The sequence below is a fragment of the Mauremys reevesii genome, linkage group 2 (genome assembly GCF_016161935.1).
Source record: "Mauremys reevesii isolate NIE-2019 linkage group 2, ASM1616193v1, whole genome shotgun sequence".
Classification (NCBI taxonomy): domain Eukaryota; kingdom Metazoa; phylum Chordata; order Testudines; family Geoemydidae; genus Mauremys; species Mauremys reevesii.
The window spans coordinates 241,866,378-241,887,033 of record NC_052624.1 but is presented as its reverse complement, the minus strand read 5'-3'; the positions used below and the strand labels follow the sequence as shown (position 1 = coordinate 241,887,033).

Here is a 20,656-nt window from a genome sequence, read left to right as displayed (position 1 = left end):
TTTGGAACAAGCTCAAATGCTCAGTTCGTGGAGTATGTACATAGTCTATACTAAAGACAAACCCACAGTAACCGTCTCCAGTTTGTGAGGGACCTCATGGAGCCAGTCTCTAGGAAACAGATAAATGCATGGAGGTTAAGTCCATTAATGGCTATTAGCCAGGATGGGTAAGGAATGGTGTCCCTAGCCTCTGTTTGTCAGAGGGTGGAGATGAATGGCAGGAGAGAGATCACTTGATCATTACCTGTTAGGTTTACTCCCTCTGGGGCACTTGGCATTGGCCATTGTCGGTAGACAGGATACTGGGCTGGATGGACCTTTGGTTTGACCCAGTATGGCTGTTCTTATATTCTAACCTAAATGAACCCAAAGTTATGGAGACAGATATGAGTCAAGGAAGCCAGCAGAGTATCAGAAACCTGGAAAAATCTCTGAATGGATGGGCTCAGGCGTTTGGTCACAAGCCGAGGTGGTTCAAAAAGTTTTGGATTTTTTTTTAAGCAGAATTTTTTTATTGTTTCTTTAAACAATCAAACACAGCAAGCAGCAGATATTTGGCCACACACTTCTGAAACCCCAACCATATTCAGGTTATGGCAGACTAATTTCAGCTTTTCAATTAAAAAAACACAACAAATTTTGAAGGAAAGCAGAAGTTGTCCATGATTTTTTTCTGCTTTTTAAAAACCCCTAGTTTTCGATCCAGAAACAGTTTTGACGGCACATATTTGTCCAACCCTTTTAATGAGCTTTAGTGCCTTTTAGCACTAGCTGATGATGTTTAGCACTTGTAAAGAAGTTTTCTCAAAACTGGATTTGTGCCAAGATGCAGAAGGTTTATTTTTCCCAGGGCCACCCATAGGGGGGGGGCAAGTGGGGCAATTGCGCCGGGCCCCACAGGGGCCCCCATGAGAATATTGTATTGTAATTTTTTTTTATGGAAGGGGCCCCTGAAATTGCTTTGCCCCAGGCCCTCTGAATTCTCTGGGCGGCCCTGCAGACCACAGTTATATTTCAGTCAAGCATCAAGCATACCACACACACAAACAAAACAAACTTACCCCAAGTGTTACATAATCGCTCCTCCTTCACCTGCAGAACTCCATTGCAAAACTCCCCTGGTAGCTGCTCCTGTGTTCGCTAACTCCAGCCTCTCAAGCACCAAGTTCATGCCACACTTACCCTGGCAGAGCTGACAAGAGGGGGTGGGGGTTATTATACCAAGGCCTTGAGCTCAGGGGAGTCCCAAAAACATCAGTAGCATCTGGGAGGAAGTGGGCCCCAGATTTATCACGACAGGCCTGTATCATACCCCATCTCTGACAGGGAACATGGGCTGCTGGAAATGGAGTGAGACCACACAGGCCCCCAACAGTGAACTCTGGTGCAGGAGCCAGTTCCACAGCAGCAGCAAGGAGAATCAGACCTGGCATCCCCCTACCCAGTGTGCCCACTCAGGTTTGCCCCACAGCCCTTCCATCATGCTGGAGGGGTGGCAGCGCCAAAACTGAGTGAGTGGCATTGTGACCTGGTGCACAGGGCTTGCAATGCCACTCACTTAATTTTGGCCCCCACAGTCCCTCTGTCAAAACAGACAGCTGGTGTGGCCAAACCTGAGTGGGCAGTGGGGCGCCGAGTGCAGCTTCTCCATGCCACTGCCAGTAGTATGCCTTCTGTTTACAGCTCTGGGCGCCATTGGGTTTGCACTTGCTTTCCCTGTGACCCACAAGTGTGCTTCTTCTCTTCAATTTCATCAGTCGATCAGGGTCCAAAGTCCCAAGTCCACCCTGAGATTCAGATCCTTCTGTTTGAATCACTGACAAGACTAAAATCATGCAAACATCAAAATATGTGGAAGTTTGATTCAAATAAATGTCCAAAAGTTTGGAAGTGTCTCTGAAGTTTGTCTACTTTTTCTGAGGCTTCCGGTTCCTTCTTCTGACTTTGCAACAGTATCCCCAGCTTTATTCTTCCATTAGGCCAACCAAGTAGGCATTATATTCAGTTTCTTCTCATTGTTGCCCCACTGCACTCCTTCTCTACCTTTCCTCGCCTCCTTACTAACAAGGAGAGGTACACGTTAGATGTTGCAGAAAGTACAAACTCTACTGTGTAGTCACCTCACTTCTTGTGGGGACAAATGAGACACTTCAAAGAAAGTTGTATTCCTCAATATAAATAGATACATTTATTGTATGCGCTTGCTACTGAAAAAGTACGAACTTACCAAATACCAATGCTTTAACAGTTCATAGAAGAGTTTTCTGCAATGTGACTGGGTTGCCTCTTCAGCACGCCCTTGTAACACATCAGGGCACAACTCACTCAGCTGTAGATCTCCTCAGGTAGGTCACAGTCTCTCTGAGGTCTGAGATTGCGGGGCTTTGGCCAAGACACATTTCAGTCCTACCCTTTCTGGGGTGTTAAGATCCAAAGGAAATCAGGAACAGAAAATCCCACAACCCAACAAACCTTCAGTGGGACCCCACCCTTCTGTTCAGGGCTTGTCTCCAAACTGACTGCTTTCACTGATCCCCCAGCATCTGATCATCCCTTCTAGCAGGCTCATCTAACCAGAAGGCGATTTCCATTTCTGGGCTGTAGCCAGACTTTTCTCCCATCAAGAGAAGCAAGGCTCCACTCTCATTCCCAATCAGGTCTGAACTAGGTGAGGTCTTCTCCTTTTAACTCCCCACTCTGTGCCTCACCTTCGTGGACGGTGCAGTTATGTGAGACCAGTTGGGACCACAGGTTTTCATTAACCCTTTCATTGCCAATGTGGGGCCAATCTGCCCTTTCACATGCAAGGAAATAATCTAGCAGCTATCAGCATAGGGAAGTAGTCAATAGGACTGGAATACTAACTGCTGATTAGAACTGGTTGAATTTCTTTTCAATTAAAAATGGCCTTCTTTTCCAAACTTTTCAGTGTTTCAATGAAATGATTTTTAAATGACTCTTTTTGGGGCAAAAAGCTAAATGTTGGTGTGTTTTTTTTAAATTCGTCAAAAATTTTCACTGAAAATACTTGCCATTTTCCAACCAACTCTACACCTGGCCAATAAGTCATTTTTAGAATAGCAGTTGGGGAGGCTTAACTGAGCTAGCTCCAAGCAGGGGGAGGGATAGCTCAGTGGTTTGAGCATTAGCCTGCTAAACTTGGGGTTGTGAGTTTAATCCTTAATGGGGCCACTTAGGGATGTGGGGCAAAATTAGTACTTGGTCCTGCTAGTGAAGGCAGCAGGCTGGACTCCAGGACCTTCCAGTTCCCTGAGCTAGGTATATCTCCATACATTTTTATATTAAGTAATCTCTTGGCATGATTTCACCAGCACATGGGTATAAAGGCCCAAACCCAGATCACAGCCCCTTTTGTGCAGTGTTACATTTTCAGCCTACACCACCCCTTCTACATCTCCAGAGATAAGAGGGATTTAAGATGCATTTGCATTAAAAAATGAAATGCAACAAAGCCTGTAAGTTCTACTTTCTAGGCTCTTCCAACCCTAGGCCCTGACCCTGCAACATTAGCTGTGTAGAACAATCCCTCCAACCACATGGAGTCTCACTGAAGGCCCATCTATGCATAGGTGCAAGGTCTTTTGGTGTTTAATATACTATTGCTACTGTTTCCACCATGGATGTATATGACCTGAAGATAAAAATATTCTGCATTAAATCCTGACATAGTGCATCATTTCCCAGTAAATCAAGCCACACAGTCTGGTGACATAGGACAAGCATTCCCACATGTGATATAGGGAAAATTCAATTTTCAATTCTCTGCTGAATGATATAAAGCATGAAATGCAGTAGTTTACACTGAAAATGATTCTTGTAAATTGATAACCACCATATTTTTCAGATTCATAAAATACAGTATATAAAGAGTGTAAAATTTGAAATGTAGTAGACAGTGGTTATTACCTGATGCATCCTCGGTCTCTGCTATAAAAAAGTCAAAATCATTTCTGTTGTCTGTCATTACAACAGATTGCCTTTGATTTCTACAACAGGTAATTCTCTTTCTGTTTATCTGAGGGAAGCATAGATACATTTTTCTCCCTTTTGATTGTTCACTTTGCCATTTAAATTATATCAGATGAGGTCTGGTGACAATCCTTGCATCAAAAGCTTATTATTGGACTCTCAGGGTATGTCTAAACTGCAATTAAAAACCTGCAACTGGCCCATGCCAGCTGACTTAGGCTGTTGGGTCCCAGGGTAAGGGGCTGTTTAATTGCAATGTAGTTGTTCAGGTTGCAGCCCAGGTTCTGTGTCCATCACACCTTGCAGAGTCCTAGAACCCAGGCTCCAGCCCGAGCCTGAACGTCTACATTGAATTAAACAGCCTGAGAGCTGTGAGCATGAGTCAGCTGGCACAGGCCAGCCATGGGTGTCTCATTGCAGTGTAGATATACCCTCAGTGAGTAGGAAGTTCTTTTCCTCTTAGGTGATTTTTTAACATGATGCTACGATAAAAGCTAGAGAGCTTGGACATATAACAAGTTAAATATCCCCAGCCAAGAACAAAATCAATTACAAATAAATCTAGACTTTTTCTTATACACCCTTGTAGTCATATAGAAACATATTTATTAGAAATGGATCTGAGCTGCAAAGTTCAGATCCATGTCCAGATACGGGTGTTTGGCTTAGTCCCATCTTTAATATTAATTTGATAAATGTATTTACATTTATTCGATAATATTGATTTGATATTTTTCTCTATATACCAATAGACAAAAAACATTGTAGTGAAGTAGTAAGGATTGCTACAGACACAGTATCCGATACAAACCCACAAACGCAAGGAAATGAAAAGTTAAGCCACCTAACAGTACATACTTCTGATTCTCCACCCACATGCACACACCTTGCCATCACCAAAACCATCATACATCACAGACCAATCACTGCAGCTTTAACTCTGCACCCCTTTCACCTATCTGCACATAACCCGTTTACCATTTTCAGAAAGGACTGTGTGCTGAAGGCCAGTGATGGAAGGTGGGCAACCGCCATCAATCTTTCTGGTGTACACCCAGCCCAGTCAATCAGGATTGTGTGGGCCTGCTCACCATCAATCAGGTTTGTGTGCACAGTGATTAGCCTTTCCGTTACAACCAGAAAATGGCTGAAAAATTAGCCTAAATCCAACACTGCATTTTCATAGCTATTACCCATTTCACCAGATCTACTCAAGAGTCATCTCTCTGCCACGTTTTGTGTGACAGAACCTTGTAAAAGATTTATTGGTCAGCAAGGAACAGGGATTCCTATTGACAGTTTTCAGCCACAGCCTACCTTCAAAGACTTTCCTATTAAAAATGTATGAAGAGAAACCAACCAAAAGCTACAGAGAAACTTCAGAGAGCTTAAAAAACAACTCTGTGGGAAATTTCCTAATTGGTCACCTGATTATAGAGAAAAGCAATTTATGCCCCATTTTTAAGATCATTGTGGAACACTGCCTTACCTATGTAGCCTCTACTCAGCACCTCCATAATGCCCAGAGGAGGCATAAATAAATGCAGACTGCATCATGTTTCCCATGAGCATGGGAACCTGACTATAACAGCTTAAGTACCAATAGAAAAAGCTTAGTTAATAGGTTCTTGGTTTTCTTTGGCTTCCAATTCATGGCACAGGTCTTTTTGACATGTTTCTGTTCCTACCAGGGAAGCAAAGAAAAGTTCAAATATTCACATCATCCAGCTCAGCAGGAGATTAGGTATGCATGGTCTCTGAGGCAGAACAAGAGCTGAAGAAAGAAAGAGCTTGAGGGAGCACAGCTACCCATCCTCTTCTCAAAGCAAAGAAAGAGGTTCCTCACTTCCTTATCTAGCCAGGTGAGGACTGCAGACAAGGGAATCTAAAATGGGAACAGGAGGAGCTGCTGTTTGACTCAGTAGTTTCTGGAGCTTTCAACCTCCCTGACAGTGAGTGCAGCAGGAACAGAATTTGATACAAGAAGATCCACATCTTCTAAAGGACCATGTCTCACAAGTGGATCCCATCATCAGCAGCAAAGTAATAGATTATTCATGTATTTTGGATAATAGCTCTCTTTCAGAAATCTTAAAATGTTCTAAATCCTAAGGAATTGCAGTGGGTATTTCAAAATTTTCCATGGAAGATTCCTATCAGCATCATCCTTCCAAGCCCTCTTTTAATTTGTTTTAATATCAGTACAGATTCTACATCCTAGTCAAGTCTAAATGGTGGCATTTCTAGAAATAGGGATGGGAATGATACAAAGGTTCACACACTGCACTGATTTCTTTTATCTATGCCAGAAGAGATTTCTGGAGAGGAAATGTTCTGACCCTAAAACTTCTAGCACTATATTCGTGATTTGTCATATGGGAATCCCTGATAATGAGAAACATGATTTTATCTGCTGCAAGACATTTCTTGTTTGTTAATTTTAAAACTAGGATTTGTCCTGATTATTTTACATTTTTAATAAAGACACCACGGCTTTTCTTGTATGGGATACAAGATAATCACTATGTTGTATCCAGCAAAGTTTAGAATGTTTATGGGCTCAAGACATTTGTTTTGCATAATCCAGCAGAAGCAGAGGTATTTGTGCAAGAAAGGAAATCAGCAGTTTCAGAAGTTGTTTCAGAGTCATTATCTGGAGATTCAGTCTTGGACATAGATTGGTGTGTGTGTGTTGTGATAGGGTATACAAACCTTACATTGGACAGGGCTATGGAGCTGCTCTGGGCTCAGGTAGCCCCACCCTGCCACAGCTGCAAGGTGTGCACAGGCTGGAGGAGGAGCTTAAAGGGGAGCAGCTGAGTAGAACAGGGAAGAGAACAGACCTTCAGCCCCTGAGAAAAGGACTGACTGATGGTAGGAGTTTCCCAGATGGCTGCTTCCTGATGGCCCCTCCTTGAGAGAAGGGAGGCCAGATTCTGATGCACCTTGAGAAAGAATCATTCCCTTCTTTTTCCTATTAGTTCAGTTTATTTGCATTAATTCCCTTTGCTTTTTATTCATGGACTACCCTGGAAGGGGAGAAACTTTAAAGCCATCTGGCTAGTGGGCCAAGTGGCAGGAAGAAACAGACCACTACAGAGGTGTCCCCTCCACTGCCAAGAGTTACTTGACAGGAAGAGAGCTGTTGTGCCATGTTTGATCACAAGGCAGCACTAGCAGTGAGTAAAACTCCTTCACTGTGTGTGTGTGTATTATTTGCTACTTTCATGTTCTATTCCAAGACCAAAACTTTAGTTTTATTATTTTGATCAAGAGAGAACTATAGTCACTGATTCTGCACTTGCATCCATATGAGGTCCCCTTGTGTCCCCCTGATGCCCCACTGACACAGGATCTAGCCCTATGGCTCCAATTGAATGATTGATATTACATATAAATAATTGTCTGTATTTTCCAAGGTTTCTTTGATTTGGGGATTTCTACAGATTTTGGGTTGTGGTGGTGTTTTGTTTTGTTTTTTTTAATACTGTGCATTGCAACTGCAGAATCTGATATCCTATTGGTCTCATCATAGATCTTTGACAGACTGGTCCTTCAAAGGAGGCACGGAGCTGCCAGCTGCTCTATATGGCACTGACTTGTGGGACCAGTACCGTGCAGTGGAAACTTTATTTGAAATTACATGAAAGATCCTTCCTTAAAATAGCTTTTAGGATTGTTCTTCCTGGGACTTTATGTATTAGATGGTGACTAACACAACAACCACTCTTTTAATTTGCTTTGTTCAAATATTGTGCAAAAGGACTCCATGCAAGAGCACTAATGAGTAGAGTTTATAATATAGCTGAGTGAATGAGTTTCAACTAATAATTTATTCAGTGAATTCACACTCTTTCTGCCCATGGAATATTTGCAGGCAGATTGCAGTTCCCTCAAATTTATTTGTTAGAATTAAATAACCTTGTTTTTACCTTTAGGGACTGATCACAAACTGTTCTTGTAGCATATTTGATATTTATATTGGAGTGCTGTTAATTAATTTGGTCAGATAAATCACATGGTATGGGTTTTATTTCCTGTCTGGTAAGCATTCAAGCAGTTCCAGAGGTGCTAGAACAGTTTTTATAGTGGGGGGTGCTGAGAGCCATTGAACCAAACTGTAAATCCTGTATATAACGGAAACCACTTCAAGTGAGGGAGTGCAGCAGCACTCCCAGCACCCATTGTTCCAGCACCTATGAGCAGTTCTGGTGCAAATATTTACAATGCAAATGTAGAATTTGCTTTCAGATTGTACTCACACATGTGACTTTGAAATTCACATTCCACAAACATTTTTGAAAGTACAATCCATTCTCACACTTTAAAAAAAAAAATAGAAAGTGACAAATGTAGTTGAAGTAAATGTATTTAAAAATTCAACTTAAGATTCACAGAATAGTTTTCACTATTTGCCCTGTTCTGGTTTATAATTGTTGAACTAAGAGCATTTTGGTTTTTCTTTTCCACAAACTGAAATGTCTGTGAACTGTCATTCCCCATAAGTCTCCTATGTCTATTGAACCATTTAAAATTGTTTTCTGTGTGCTTTATAATTACGTCTTTTTTGTAATATTTAAACATCAATAAAATGTAATATTTAAAAGAAAAGTCTTAGCATGAAACTTTCATGCGCAAATTCAACCATAATCTGATTGTTTTGAATATGACAGTCTAAGGCTTTGTCTAAATACTTTAATAGTTGACCATGTACATGCTTGTGCATGTTCCCCATACCCTCACTGAGTCTCCACTTTGGCTGTGCTGGAGATGAGTATAACATTGTGTACACATGTGTACCCACAACCACACTGCTGCTTTTGTTATGTGACAGAAGCATAACCATTTCAGGAGGCAGTATCCCAGGGTTCTGTGCATTACAAGAGACTCTCTAGCTGGATCTGAGAAGATGGGGTTTTCAAACTGTGCAGGGGCTGTTGATGGCACCCACATGCAAATACTTTGCCCAACAAAAGGGGCGAGTGAGTATGTGAACTGAAAAGGCTATTTAGTCCTTCTGCAGGACTTGGCTGACCACAGAGGCAGATTCATGAATACCAAAGTGGAAAACACTGTAAAGGTTAATGACACCAGGGTGATGAGGAGATGAGGCGTGTACTTGAAGGGGGAAGAAGGGACTTTATACCCCCAAAATGACATTGGTCACTGTAATGTGTTTCACAACAATTATGTGAGGAGGGGGGACCTGCTCCTAACTTGGCTCTTTATCCCTACCGTGACATCAAGAACCCTGGAAAAGGGGAATTCTGTTGCAAACTCAGTAACTGCAGAATGGTCATAGTGTGTATTTGGCATCCAGACAGGTGCATAGGCAGAGCCAACAAGCTTTCAGGCTACCACTGTGACCAGTGCTGTTAGCATAATCATCACCTGCTGCACTCTGCATAATGTATCTGTGGGTAAAGAGGAGCACTTCTGTCCAGAGTGGGCACTGAACGGGTCTGGTTTACAAACTCTGTACAGGCAGCCAGATCCCCACCACGTGCACAATGGTCCTGGTTCCCAAAAGGCAGGGGAAATCTGGAAAGTCATGTGTACATATCTTGGGATAGCAGGGAGAAAGAGGGTGACATCTGCCTGTGCCAAGGGACACCTTCACACCCTGGACAGATGCTGGAAAAGCTCATGATGAAACACTGGCACATACTTGTGAGGATACATAGCTTTGTGAGGGTTTTGTTCTTGTGCAGCCAATGGTTATTTGCTGATTGTTCTGTGACTTTTCACTCATTACAGACAATGATAATGGTGTCTCCACAGGATGAACACCTTGGCAGTTGCCCTCATGCTGTGGAGGGTGGCAGCTGAGTAGTTCTGTGTGTATTATGTACAATGCTTTTGTGTTAATGGTCACGTTTGTTCACAAGGCTGTTATTGGGAGCACTCAGTCTGTCCTAACAACCTGATCAACATTTGTTAGAATGTGTGGATTTCCTCCCCACCTCTTCCTTCTCAAGTTCATTGGGAGGTGAGGGGAGAGGAGGGCTTATGGAGCACAAACCAAGATTGAAATTGGTTTGTTTGTTTGTGGGGATGTAGGGTGGTGCTGTTTAATCACTGTACAGTGGCAGATGCCATTATTCTTAGGTTTCATCTACAGTAGAAGCACTACAGTGGTAGCTGCACTGCTGTAGCACTTCTGGTGAAGACACTCTAAGCCAGTGGGAGAGAGCTCTCCCACCAACCATAGTGCTGTCTACACTGGCACTTAAGTTAAACCAACCTAAGTTTTTCAAGGGGTGGCTTATTCACACTCCTGAGCAACAAATTATTCCAAAGTAAGTTCTAGTGCAGACTAGGTCTCTCTTTACTTGTTTCATCATTCTGTAAACCAAGCCATAAAGATGTTTTCTCTACCCAATTTGTGTTGAGTTCTGCTACTTTTAAAACTACCAGTGCCCTCTAAGCACATAACAATGCACTTTCTCCATCCTTCTTTTGGAATTCAGATACTTATGGACCCGGGGGCAGGTGAAGTTACACAAATTCAGACTGGGAATAAATTGTAAAATTTAAAAAAGGGAGCATAATTAGCCACTGGAACAACTTACCAAGGGTCATGGTGGACTCTCCATCACTGACCATTTTTAAATCGAGTGGATGTTTTTCTAATAGATCTGTGGTAGGAATTATTTTGGGGAAGTTCTGTGACCTGTTATACTAGAGGTCAGACTAGATGATCTCAATGGTCCCTTCTGGCCTTGGAATTGATGAATAAAGCCAGCAAATATATTTATTTTTATTTAGATTGTGGTAGCACCTAGAAGCCTTAACCATGATCACAGCCCCAGTGCAAAGCACTGTACAAAGATAATAACAGACAGCCACTTCCCAGACAGCTTACAATGTAAGCAGACAAGATGGACAATAAATGGGAGGGGGAAGATAGGCACAGAGAGGTGAAGTGATTTGCCCAAAGGCATTCTGTAAATAAGTGTCAGAATGATGATAGGACACAAGTCTCCCCATTCCTGGTCCAGTGCCCTATCCACTAGATCATCATCCCCCTCTAATCAGGCCCCTTTTGCAGATTAATCTCTAGATTAAGAATGCCTCCTGGTACACTAAAGTCCCCAGAAGGAATACTGGTTTGATTTGACAGGTTTTGAGAGGGAGCCAGCCCTGACTCACTCTCTGCCATGAATATATACATTTGTAACATACAGAACCTTGTATCTGAGGAATTCAAAGTACTTTAGACAATTAAGCCACACAACAGTTTTTAATCACCTTATGGAAGCCTCTCTTTACTGACTAAATTGGTTAATGCTCTTTCAATCTCTGTTAACCTAAAAAAATTGGGAAAGAATCCTGAGTTCCTGGACATTTCACATTGAGCCCTGCCTATTGACAGCCCAGGCCCTCTGCCAATTCATGGCCCACTAGCCGATTACAGAGCACAATTTGCCTCTTCTGGGTGACCAAGCTCCTTGAGCCCAGTGATGTTCTGTTCTGGGGGAAAACGATGTTTGATGATGTAGTCTTGCATATTACAAGAAATGCATCAGTTTTTGGTGGAAGTATGCTACAGTGGCCCTTTATATGGTGTATTCCTACAGCTTCTCTTCTGAGCAAATATAATATGATTCATGTGATGCAATGTCTGCACTCATCCAAGCAGTATGGGAATTTTTGGTGCCTGGTATGTTTCATGGGTCTGCATGCATTCTTATTACCTGGAAGTCACTACATAGACCCCACAAGGCCATCTGCTGAGTGCTAGCATCGAGGAACAGAACAAGAACACCTCTGCATTACAGAACAGGTGGGCACACAAGTATCTTGGTAATGTATTCTAACATGACGACAACTTCCTTTTGAAACCTCCTGAAACTAATCATTTAGCCAGTTGCAAAACATACAGGAAGCACAGTGGCCAGAAGAAATTACAAAATTTCAGAACACCTGGACTACCAACCCTTCATTTTGAAAATTCCACTGCTTTCCAGAGCACCCCAAACTGAGCATTATAGTCCCTGTTGCATGTCCAAAGAGCCCCCATTCTTGAAAATTGCCCTGCTTGTGCACTTTTCAACTCTTTTTAGTAAAAGGCTAACCTTCAAACATTTTCAAAAATGCTTTTCAACTTTTTAGCTGAAGCAGTGCTTACTTCATAATACTTTCTAGAGCACACAGATAACAGATCTTGAGTTTGCTGAGAGTTATTTTTCTTAGAACAAAAGTTATGCAAATTAACTCCTTTTACGCTCCATCTGATGATTTTCTAATTGATGAATTCTATAGAAAGCACTTCTCTTGTCTTGCAAAAAAAATTGATTATATAAGTATATTAGACAAACAATATAATGGGCTTTAAAGTTTTCACCTGTGATGTATATTTTATACATGGCCTGCATCAAAGGGACCATAAAGAGCTATTGATTTTTTTTTTGTCTTCATTCTCTTTGCTGTTTTGTATTCCTGGGTTCATAAATCACTTAGTTTGCATTTATCAAAAGAAAAATACTGACTCTCAAAGAAATGGTAAATAAAGTTTTCTGTCTCCACACTTCAATAGGAGAAATTATTAACATGACCATCTCCATAGTATCTGAATGTCAGGAAAGAAAAATATATAATAGATTCATGTGCTTTAAGGTCGGAAGAGACTGTTAGATCATCTAGTCTGGTCTCCTATGTAACACAGACTATAGAATTTCACTCATATTCAGCCCAATAACTTGCAGTATACAGTATGACATCCACTCCTGGTATTTCAGGTAGTTTGGAAAATACTCTAACTTACTTGTCAGAATGTAGCATAGCATTTTTTGGACTCCTCATATGCTATCAGGCACCATTAAAAATGTAGAGTTGGAACTAACATTGTTTCTATCTGACTCACATCATGCCTGTTCAATAACTCTTTCATTTTGTTGTTGTTCGACTAAATTAACTCCACACCAATTTGATATGGGGAGATGCACAGTAAGCTACCTTTCCAACTGTCTGGGTTGCATTTCACACTGTTCTGGACCAGGGGTGCTAAAATACTTTGTGATTAGAATTTAGAAATGAAGAATAATGTGTTTCATCCGGTGGAGTGGAACAGAAGCAGGAATCCAAAATTGAAATGTACGGTTAACTACAGATTCCCCACACACCAGTGCACATTTATTTCCTGCACCTGTACATTTACTGCAGGGACAAGTAGAACTTTCTTTTCAGTCTTTACACTACAGAATATTTATATTTTTTTGGCGTATATAAGGGTAGTTTATCATCCTCCTTATTACAGCCTGTTGCATTACATATATAGAGGTCACCCTTGGGCAGATGGTGATCTTTTATAGGACTTTCCCAGGAAGGAGGGCTGAGAGAAAGTAACTTCATGGACCTGGTTTTCCCCCGCCCCCTCACATATGCTAGTGTAAATTACTCACTCCATCACAGTCAATACAATTAAACTAGTGAGCAGGCAGCATTCTGAGCCTTCAAGGAGGATCAGGCTGTGAGTAGAGCTGTGTAAATAATGGATTTTTCAGGTCATTGGCAATTCAGAAAAAAATAAAGTTCCAGTTTTGCCAAAAATGAAGTTTTTCAAGATTTCCGGAAAATCAATACCCAGGGTGGGGGCGGGGATCATACTCGGTTGAACAAAACATTTTACTCGACCCCCAAAATGAAATGTTGCATTTCAACCCATAAGTCATGGCTAGCTTGAACATGATCTTATATACTTTTCTCCTTTGTCTCCTTGGCATATTCTCATTTAATAGAATTTGTGTAAACTCCCTCCATTTACACCAAGTGTTTGTCATGCAGTTCCTACCATCCACATTCACATTGCCATCATTGCTCAACACTGAATCCAGATATTTACATTGTTGCACAGACATTAACTCTATGCCATCTTTTGTCAGCTGATCGATAAACAATTTTATTCTAATGCAGCCATACAATGCAGGTCCCTTTCCAGTTTGTATTTGTTTTCTCACAACATAATGACATCAGCAAAATCAAGGTCTGTGAAGCCTCTCCTCTAATCTCCTGCATCAAGGTGACCATTCCAATCACAGCTAGGAATGGCCTTAAGGCTGATCCTTGATGTAGACCTACCCTCACAGTGAATGACTCACTGTAGCCACAGCTGCTTCTCACTACAGTTGTGTAACCCCTTGTAATGCCCTTGTTCATCTGAACATATGTCTCTGGCAGATTGTGACTGTAGGTATCACAAGAAAATTCTCTAGGAATTCTCTCATAAGTCTTCTCTAAATCCACAAACACTACATGCGGTTCCTTGTTTCTCCCTGTACTTCTGCAATAATCAAGGGGCAAACACTGCATCCATTATAGACCTTCCTGGCATAAACGTGAATTTGTCTTTGGGAGGAGCTGGGTCATCAAATAAATAAAGTATTTTCTTGATAATTCTTTTGAGCCGTTTTTCCCCATGTGACTCATGAACTTGATGGGCCAGTAAGTACCACATCTTTGCATTTCTCTGATTTGTTTAAAGATAGGAAGAAATGTGCTCTTCCTCCATTTATTAGGCATTTTTCCAGTTCAGAGGGTTAAGCTGAAAAAGTTCATCATCATCATCATCACCACTCCTTCATATCTTAATGCTTTTAAAGGCCTCAGCTGTTATACTGTCATGTCCCACTGCCTTCTCATATTTAATCCTCTTTAGCACTGTCTGAGTCTCCACCACGGTGGCAGGTTTTATGAGGTTGATGCTTACACATACTTCCCTCAACAGTTTCTCCACATTCTCTTTAATTGAGCAGTTTCCAATAATACCACTGCCACCCCCTAATTTTTTTAGGGACTTCCACCACCACACTGCCATTTCCATCTTTGGCACACTTCACAGCTCCTCTTGTACTTTTTTTGCCTAGTCTTGTCTAGTCTATATAGTCCCTTTTCCCCTTCCTTTGTTAATAGTCCTGTGTACAGGGCTTGAAATGCCTGATCCTTAGCTCCTGCAACTGTTCTTGTTGCCACTTTTTTTCCAGCTTGTATTCCTCATATGTGTCCAACATTCTTACTTTCTGCTATTGCTTAAACGTTTCCTCCTTCTTTACTGCCTACTGCACCTCACTGGACCATAACCTCCTTGCTGAAACATCCCTCCTTTCATTTGGCCACAGGCAGCTTATGCACTTTCTATAAAATGTTTTGCTATTTTCCTCCAAATCTTATTGATCATCATGGTCAGTTTAGTCATTGCCCAACCTCTGTAGAACTTCATTCTTAAATCCAAGACTAACTTGTCCATCCAGGAGCCTCCCCCACTTTTATCCTTTGTTCCAGAACTCCTCTTTTGTCTTCCACTAGTCTTTTCATCCAGAAATCCACTACAAGCAATATCAGTTCCTCTTCAATCTGCTCTTCTGGGATCACTTTAGCCGCATGTTTTTTAGATCTCTTGAAATGCTCCTCCTCCTTTACAAAGTATATATTGACCATGATCTCTGGCTAACTCTAAGATATCCTCACCAGCTTCATTTGTGGTTCCAAAGGCTCATCCTCCATAACAATCTTTGTGGTCCCCACTGACAGGGCTGGCTCCAGGGTTTTTGCCACCCCAAGCAGCGGGGGCAAAATAAAAGCCGCGACGGCAGGTCCTTCCCTCTGAGAGGGACCGAGGGACCCACCACCGAGTTGCCACCAAAGAGCCCGACATTCCGCCCCTTCCCCTTGGCCACTCCAAGCACCTGCTTGCTGGGCTGGTGCCTGGAGCCGGTCCTGCCCGCTGTGTTTACTCCACCTGCCCATTGAGATCCCGTCTGACAACAAAGTACTCAGCTTGTGGTACTTCACTTATCACTTGGTCTAACACTATCTGGAATTCCACCTTATCAATCATACAACCAACCTGGAGCATTTATCCTCAAACATTAAATATTTGTAATCTGCCAAGTGCTATCCTAAGTTTGATTAGCTGGTCATTCTTTCTTTTGATGTCTACTACCTTATCCTGTAATATTTCTGCTATGGTTATTCCTTCTCTGTTCCTACTTGCTACTGAGCATTATTTTGTAACCCTCCCTGATATTAACGTATTTTGATCCCTTCCATTTTGTTTCTTGTATACACATAACATGCAGTCTCCTTCTTTTCAACATCTTGGCTACCTCTCTTGATTTCCTGGTCATTGTTCCCACATTCAGGGAAGCCAAATGTAGCTCTTTGGCTCACTTCATTAGCTACATATTCCCAGAATGAGGTAGCCTTTTCCTACTTTCAACAGCTGTCACGTGAAGTGGTCATTTATTGCTTCCATGGGATGCCCTAGGATTGTACTGGTATACTCCCTGAAGCCAAAAACTTATAGTGCATGTGTGATTGGCACAACTTTTACAAACCAGCTGGGCATACCTGATGTTCTTGGTTTGAAATTGGAGTCTGTTCTCTGAGGTGGACTGCCTACCAAGCCCCATCTGCCCAGAGCAGTCTGGTTATAAAGTGCCAAACACCCACCTTTCACATCCCCACTTTCAGTTCAGAACACCTCCATGTTGAGAAGGCAAGTGATAAGAGTTCAGCTGTCAGAGGTTATATATTATGCTAGCCACATGGGGCACTTCTAGGGAGTGAGAGCAAGTACTCAAACTCCCTTTAACCATGACAGCTTTTTAGGAGATTGATTTCTTGATTAAGAAAATTCCTTTAATTGCTGAGGTAAAAAGCTTGTGGGTAATTCATACTTAACTTTGTCAGTCACACTGAAGATGGCCACATGGAGTTGCATTGTTCTTCTGCCATTGCTGTTTAATCCTGATGGATTTTTCTACATGGTTAAATGATTGATTCTTTTGGTAACTTTGAAACTGTTCTCACTACAAATATTTTAACAAAAATGACAGTGCAGCCTTTGGAATTTCTTCAGCAAATCTTTTTTTCAGATATTATTTATTATTCCACTTGCTATAACACACAGTCTCAGTGACAAGTTTCTTCTAATAACGTAATTATGTACATTAAGCAACTGTATCCATATGGCTGCGTTTCCAGGATCCCTTTTCAAATGAAATGAGTTGCAGCGTGTCATGATTGGAACGTGGGTGGTCTGACCCAGTGGGCAGTGCAGGAGTCAGGCTGGATGAGATACCAGGAGGTCAAAGTCTGAGACAGGCCAGAGCGCAAAACCAAGAGTCAGATGTCAGGAGGCAGGTAAAATAGATTACCAGGAGATCAGCAGCACGTAGTAGGAGCAGATATTGCAGGGGACACCGTCCAATGCAGGGGGAACCCAGCTGCATGGACAACTTCCTGTTCCTGTGCTTGGTATAAATAGAAGCTGGGAGCCAGTCAGGACCCCCCAGTTATGGCTGCCAACCCTCCAGGATTGTCCTGGAGTCTCCAGGAATTAAAGATTAATCTTAATTAAAGATTATCATGTGATGACATCTCTAGGAACACATCCAACCAAAATTGGCAACCCTAACCCTTAGCATTCCACGAATCAGAGCCTAGGACTGGAGTCCTCTGTCAGAGTTCAGCTTCTATTCTGACCACGGTTAACAGGTCAGTGTGTGGCAGGTTGGAATTGACTCACTTCTAAGAGCCCTGTGCCCCAGGTTTTAAGACATGCAGTCGCTGACACAGTGGACCCTCTTAATTATAGGTGTTTTAAATTGCTTATAACTTTGCCAAACTTTAACTGTTTGGGATGAAAATTTCCATGCTAGAAGTCTGCCTCAGGCTAAATTGTTATGACTAAAATTTTCCAGAATGGTTCAGCCATTTTTCAGAACCATACATTGAAAAATACATAGTCATACGCATTAAAAAATGTCAGCCTTTTCTTTGAACGGCTCTGGCTGCTCCATGCTTTAGAACAGAGTCTTAAATAAGACAGGAGACTGCCCTATGTATCAGGGGTTTGCCTTTTTGCATTCCTGTAAAACAACTGCCCAAATTTGGCCAAATTATAAGACGCTGAAAAAATCACAGCTCACACATACTCAAAGATGCTTATAGCTGATATCTTCCCTGAAGATTCCATCTGCACTCAGCATGCTCCATCCAGAGACTGAGCAGATTCAACACTATGTGTGTTTAAAATGATACCAAATAATGGACTTTCTGGAGTTTTTTTTTCAGTTTACTTCATTTTAAAAACTCAGGACATTCCATACAAAACCCTCTGTTAAAAGAACAGCAACTAAGTGAGTTGACCAAGGTCACATAGGACATTTGTGGCAGAACCACAAATTAAACCTGGATCTCCTGAATCTCAGATTAGTGTCCTAATCACTGGAACAGACTTCCTTCCTCTTGGTCAGTGGTCCCCAATGTGGTGCTCGTGGGCGCCATGGCGCCCGCTGGGTAACTTATGTGCTCCCGCCTAGTGCCCAGCGGGGGAGAGAAGCCACGGCCCCACACCTGCCGGGGACAGAGAACTCCAGGGCTGTAGGCTTCATTCTATGTTAAAGTAAGAATAATAAATATATTTGGACCAGCAGTTCAACAATGTTTTACTTTTTTTAAATAAATAAGATGAAAACTGTTTGTTAAATTTATTTTGTAAAAACGCCTTAATTTTTCTTACAGGTAGATAAAAAAGAGCAAATTCACATGGTAAGGTGAAAGAGTAATTGCCAAATTTAATACCTTTCACATGTAAAATTACCCTTTTTATCTTATGGATTCATATATTATGTAATATTAAATATGATGTTTTCCATATTATTTAATGTACAAAATAAGCCTTGCAAAATTGTTGGCACCTGCCATGCTCTTCTGAAAACATGAATGTGCTACTGGCCACAAAAAGGTTGGGGACCACTGCTCTTGGTGGAGTCCTTCCTTGTCAACTCATCTCCCCTCCCAATCCCCTGCCATTGTGTTCGCTAGCTGGTCCAGCATCACAAACTCCATCTCTGCTACTGGTCTTTGGCTCCATACTCTGGCCTGGTCATGGTAGCTCCTGCTTTACATTGTGTCAATAGGGCTTTAGAGAATGGTGCATTCATTCTGCTGTACAGGGGTCAGGCAGAGTCCTCTAATTGCCTGATGCTGTCTTTTGGCAACAATTCAGTAGTATTCTCGTTCATTCTGCCTGTATAGGGTAAGGACCCAGACAGGGACAGACACATCATTGAGATGAACGCATGGCTTGCAGATAATGTTGATGGGAGGGCTTTGGCTTCCTTTAACATGGGATGCTGGGATGCAGGGAAGAGATGGAATCCACCTGATGAAGGGAGAAAAGCATCTTTAGACACAGGCTCGCCACCCAAATGAGAATGGATTTAAACTAGGTTCACAGGAAACAGGTGACAAAAGCCCACAGGTGACCTAAAAAAAGCAACCTTAACAGAAGACTAAGTGTTGGGTCATAGGAGCAACAAGAAGATGACAGTGGCAGAATCGGCACAAAATCTTAAATGTCTATAAACAAATGCAAGGAGTATGAGAATAAACAAAGACTAAATTATGACTTAATTAACATCACAGAGATTTGGGAGATAAATCTTACAATTGCAATATTGGTATAGAAGGAAGGGAATAGCTTGTTCAGGAAGGATAGGCAGGGAAAAAAGGGAAGAGGTGTTGCATTATAAATCAAGAATATATATATATTGATCTGAAGTCCAGAAGGAAGTAAAAGGCAGACCAATTGATAGTCTCTTTGGATGAAGATAAAAGGAGGAAAAAAAACAAGGGCAATGCCATGGTAGGGGTCTACTATAGACCATCTGTGACATTAACTGCATCCCAGTGGAAATGTGGTTTAGATTAAATAGCTATAAGGTGGGTCTAGATGGAGAAAAAAAACATGCTTAAAGAGCACTTATCAATTGTTCACTGTCCAGCTGGAAGGATGTATCTAGTGGGATCCTGCAGTGGTCTGTCCTGGGTCCAGTGACTATTAGTGACTTGGATAGCATTTTGGAGGGCAGGATTAGAATTCACAAGGACCTACATAAATTGGAGAATTGGTCTGAAATCACAAGATGAAATTAAATAAAGACGTGCAAAGTACTACACTTAGAAGGGGAATAATTGCCTAGGCAGTAGTACAGCAGAAAAAGATCTGTGTGTTGTAGTGGATCACAAATTGAATATGAGCCAACAATATGATGTGGCTGCAAAAAAGGCAAATATATTTCTGGTATATACCAACAGAAGCATTGTATGTAAGACACAGGAGGTAACTGCCCTGCTCTATTCAGCACAGGTGAGGCCTCAGCTTGAGTCCTGTGTCCATTTCTGGGTGCTACAGTTTAGGAAAGATGTGGACAAGTGGGAGAGAGCTCAGAGGAGAGCAACAAAAATGATAAAAGTTTTAGAAAACCTGACCTATGACAAAGGTCATAGGCATGTTTAGTCTTGAGGAAGAGGAGTGAAGACCTGATAACAGTCTTCAAACATGGGATGTTAGAAGGGATGTTATAAAGAGGATCAATTGTTCTCCATGTCCCATGAAAGTAGAAGTAATGGGTTTAAGCTGTCACAAGGGAGACCTGGGTTAGATGTTAGGACAAACTTTCTAACTATAAGGATACTCTATTGCTGGAACCGGTTACAAAGGGAGGTTCTGAAATCCCCATTATTGGAGATTTTTAGACCTAGCCAACACCTATCAGAGATTGTCTAGGTAAACTTGCTCATGCCTCAGCATGGGAGGATGGACTAGACCAGTGTTTCTCAAAGTCGGGCTGCTGCTTGCGCAGGGAAAGCCCCTGGC

General features: G+C 41.8%; 1 protein-coding gene across 2 annotated transcripts in view; it reads left to right on the top strand.

Annotated features, from left to right (window-relative positions):
* The first annotated feature begins 6,829 nt into the window (after nucleotides 1–6,829).
* Nucleotides 6,830–20,656, top strand: part of MMP16 (matrix metallopeptidase 16) — a 290,712-nt gene continuing 276,885 nt past the window's right edge. The window contains exons 1-2 of one of the 2 annotated variants that reach the window (XM_039527480.1): nucleotides 6,830–6,864; nucleotides 7,027–7,169. In XM_039527480.1, the coding sequence (XP_039383414.1) occupies nucleotides 7,143–7,169 (27 nt within the window). In that variant the 5' untranslated portion in view covers nucleotides 6,830–6,864; nucleotides 7,027–7,142. Of the gene's footprint in view, nucleotides 7,170–20,656 lie in introns of both variants that reach the window. The other variant, XM_039527479.1, reaches the window with a different exon arrangement.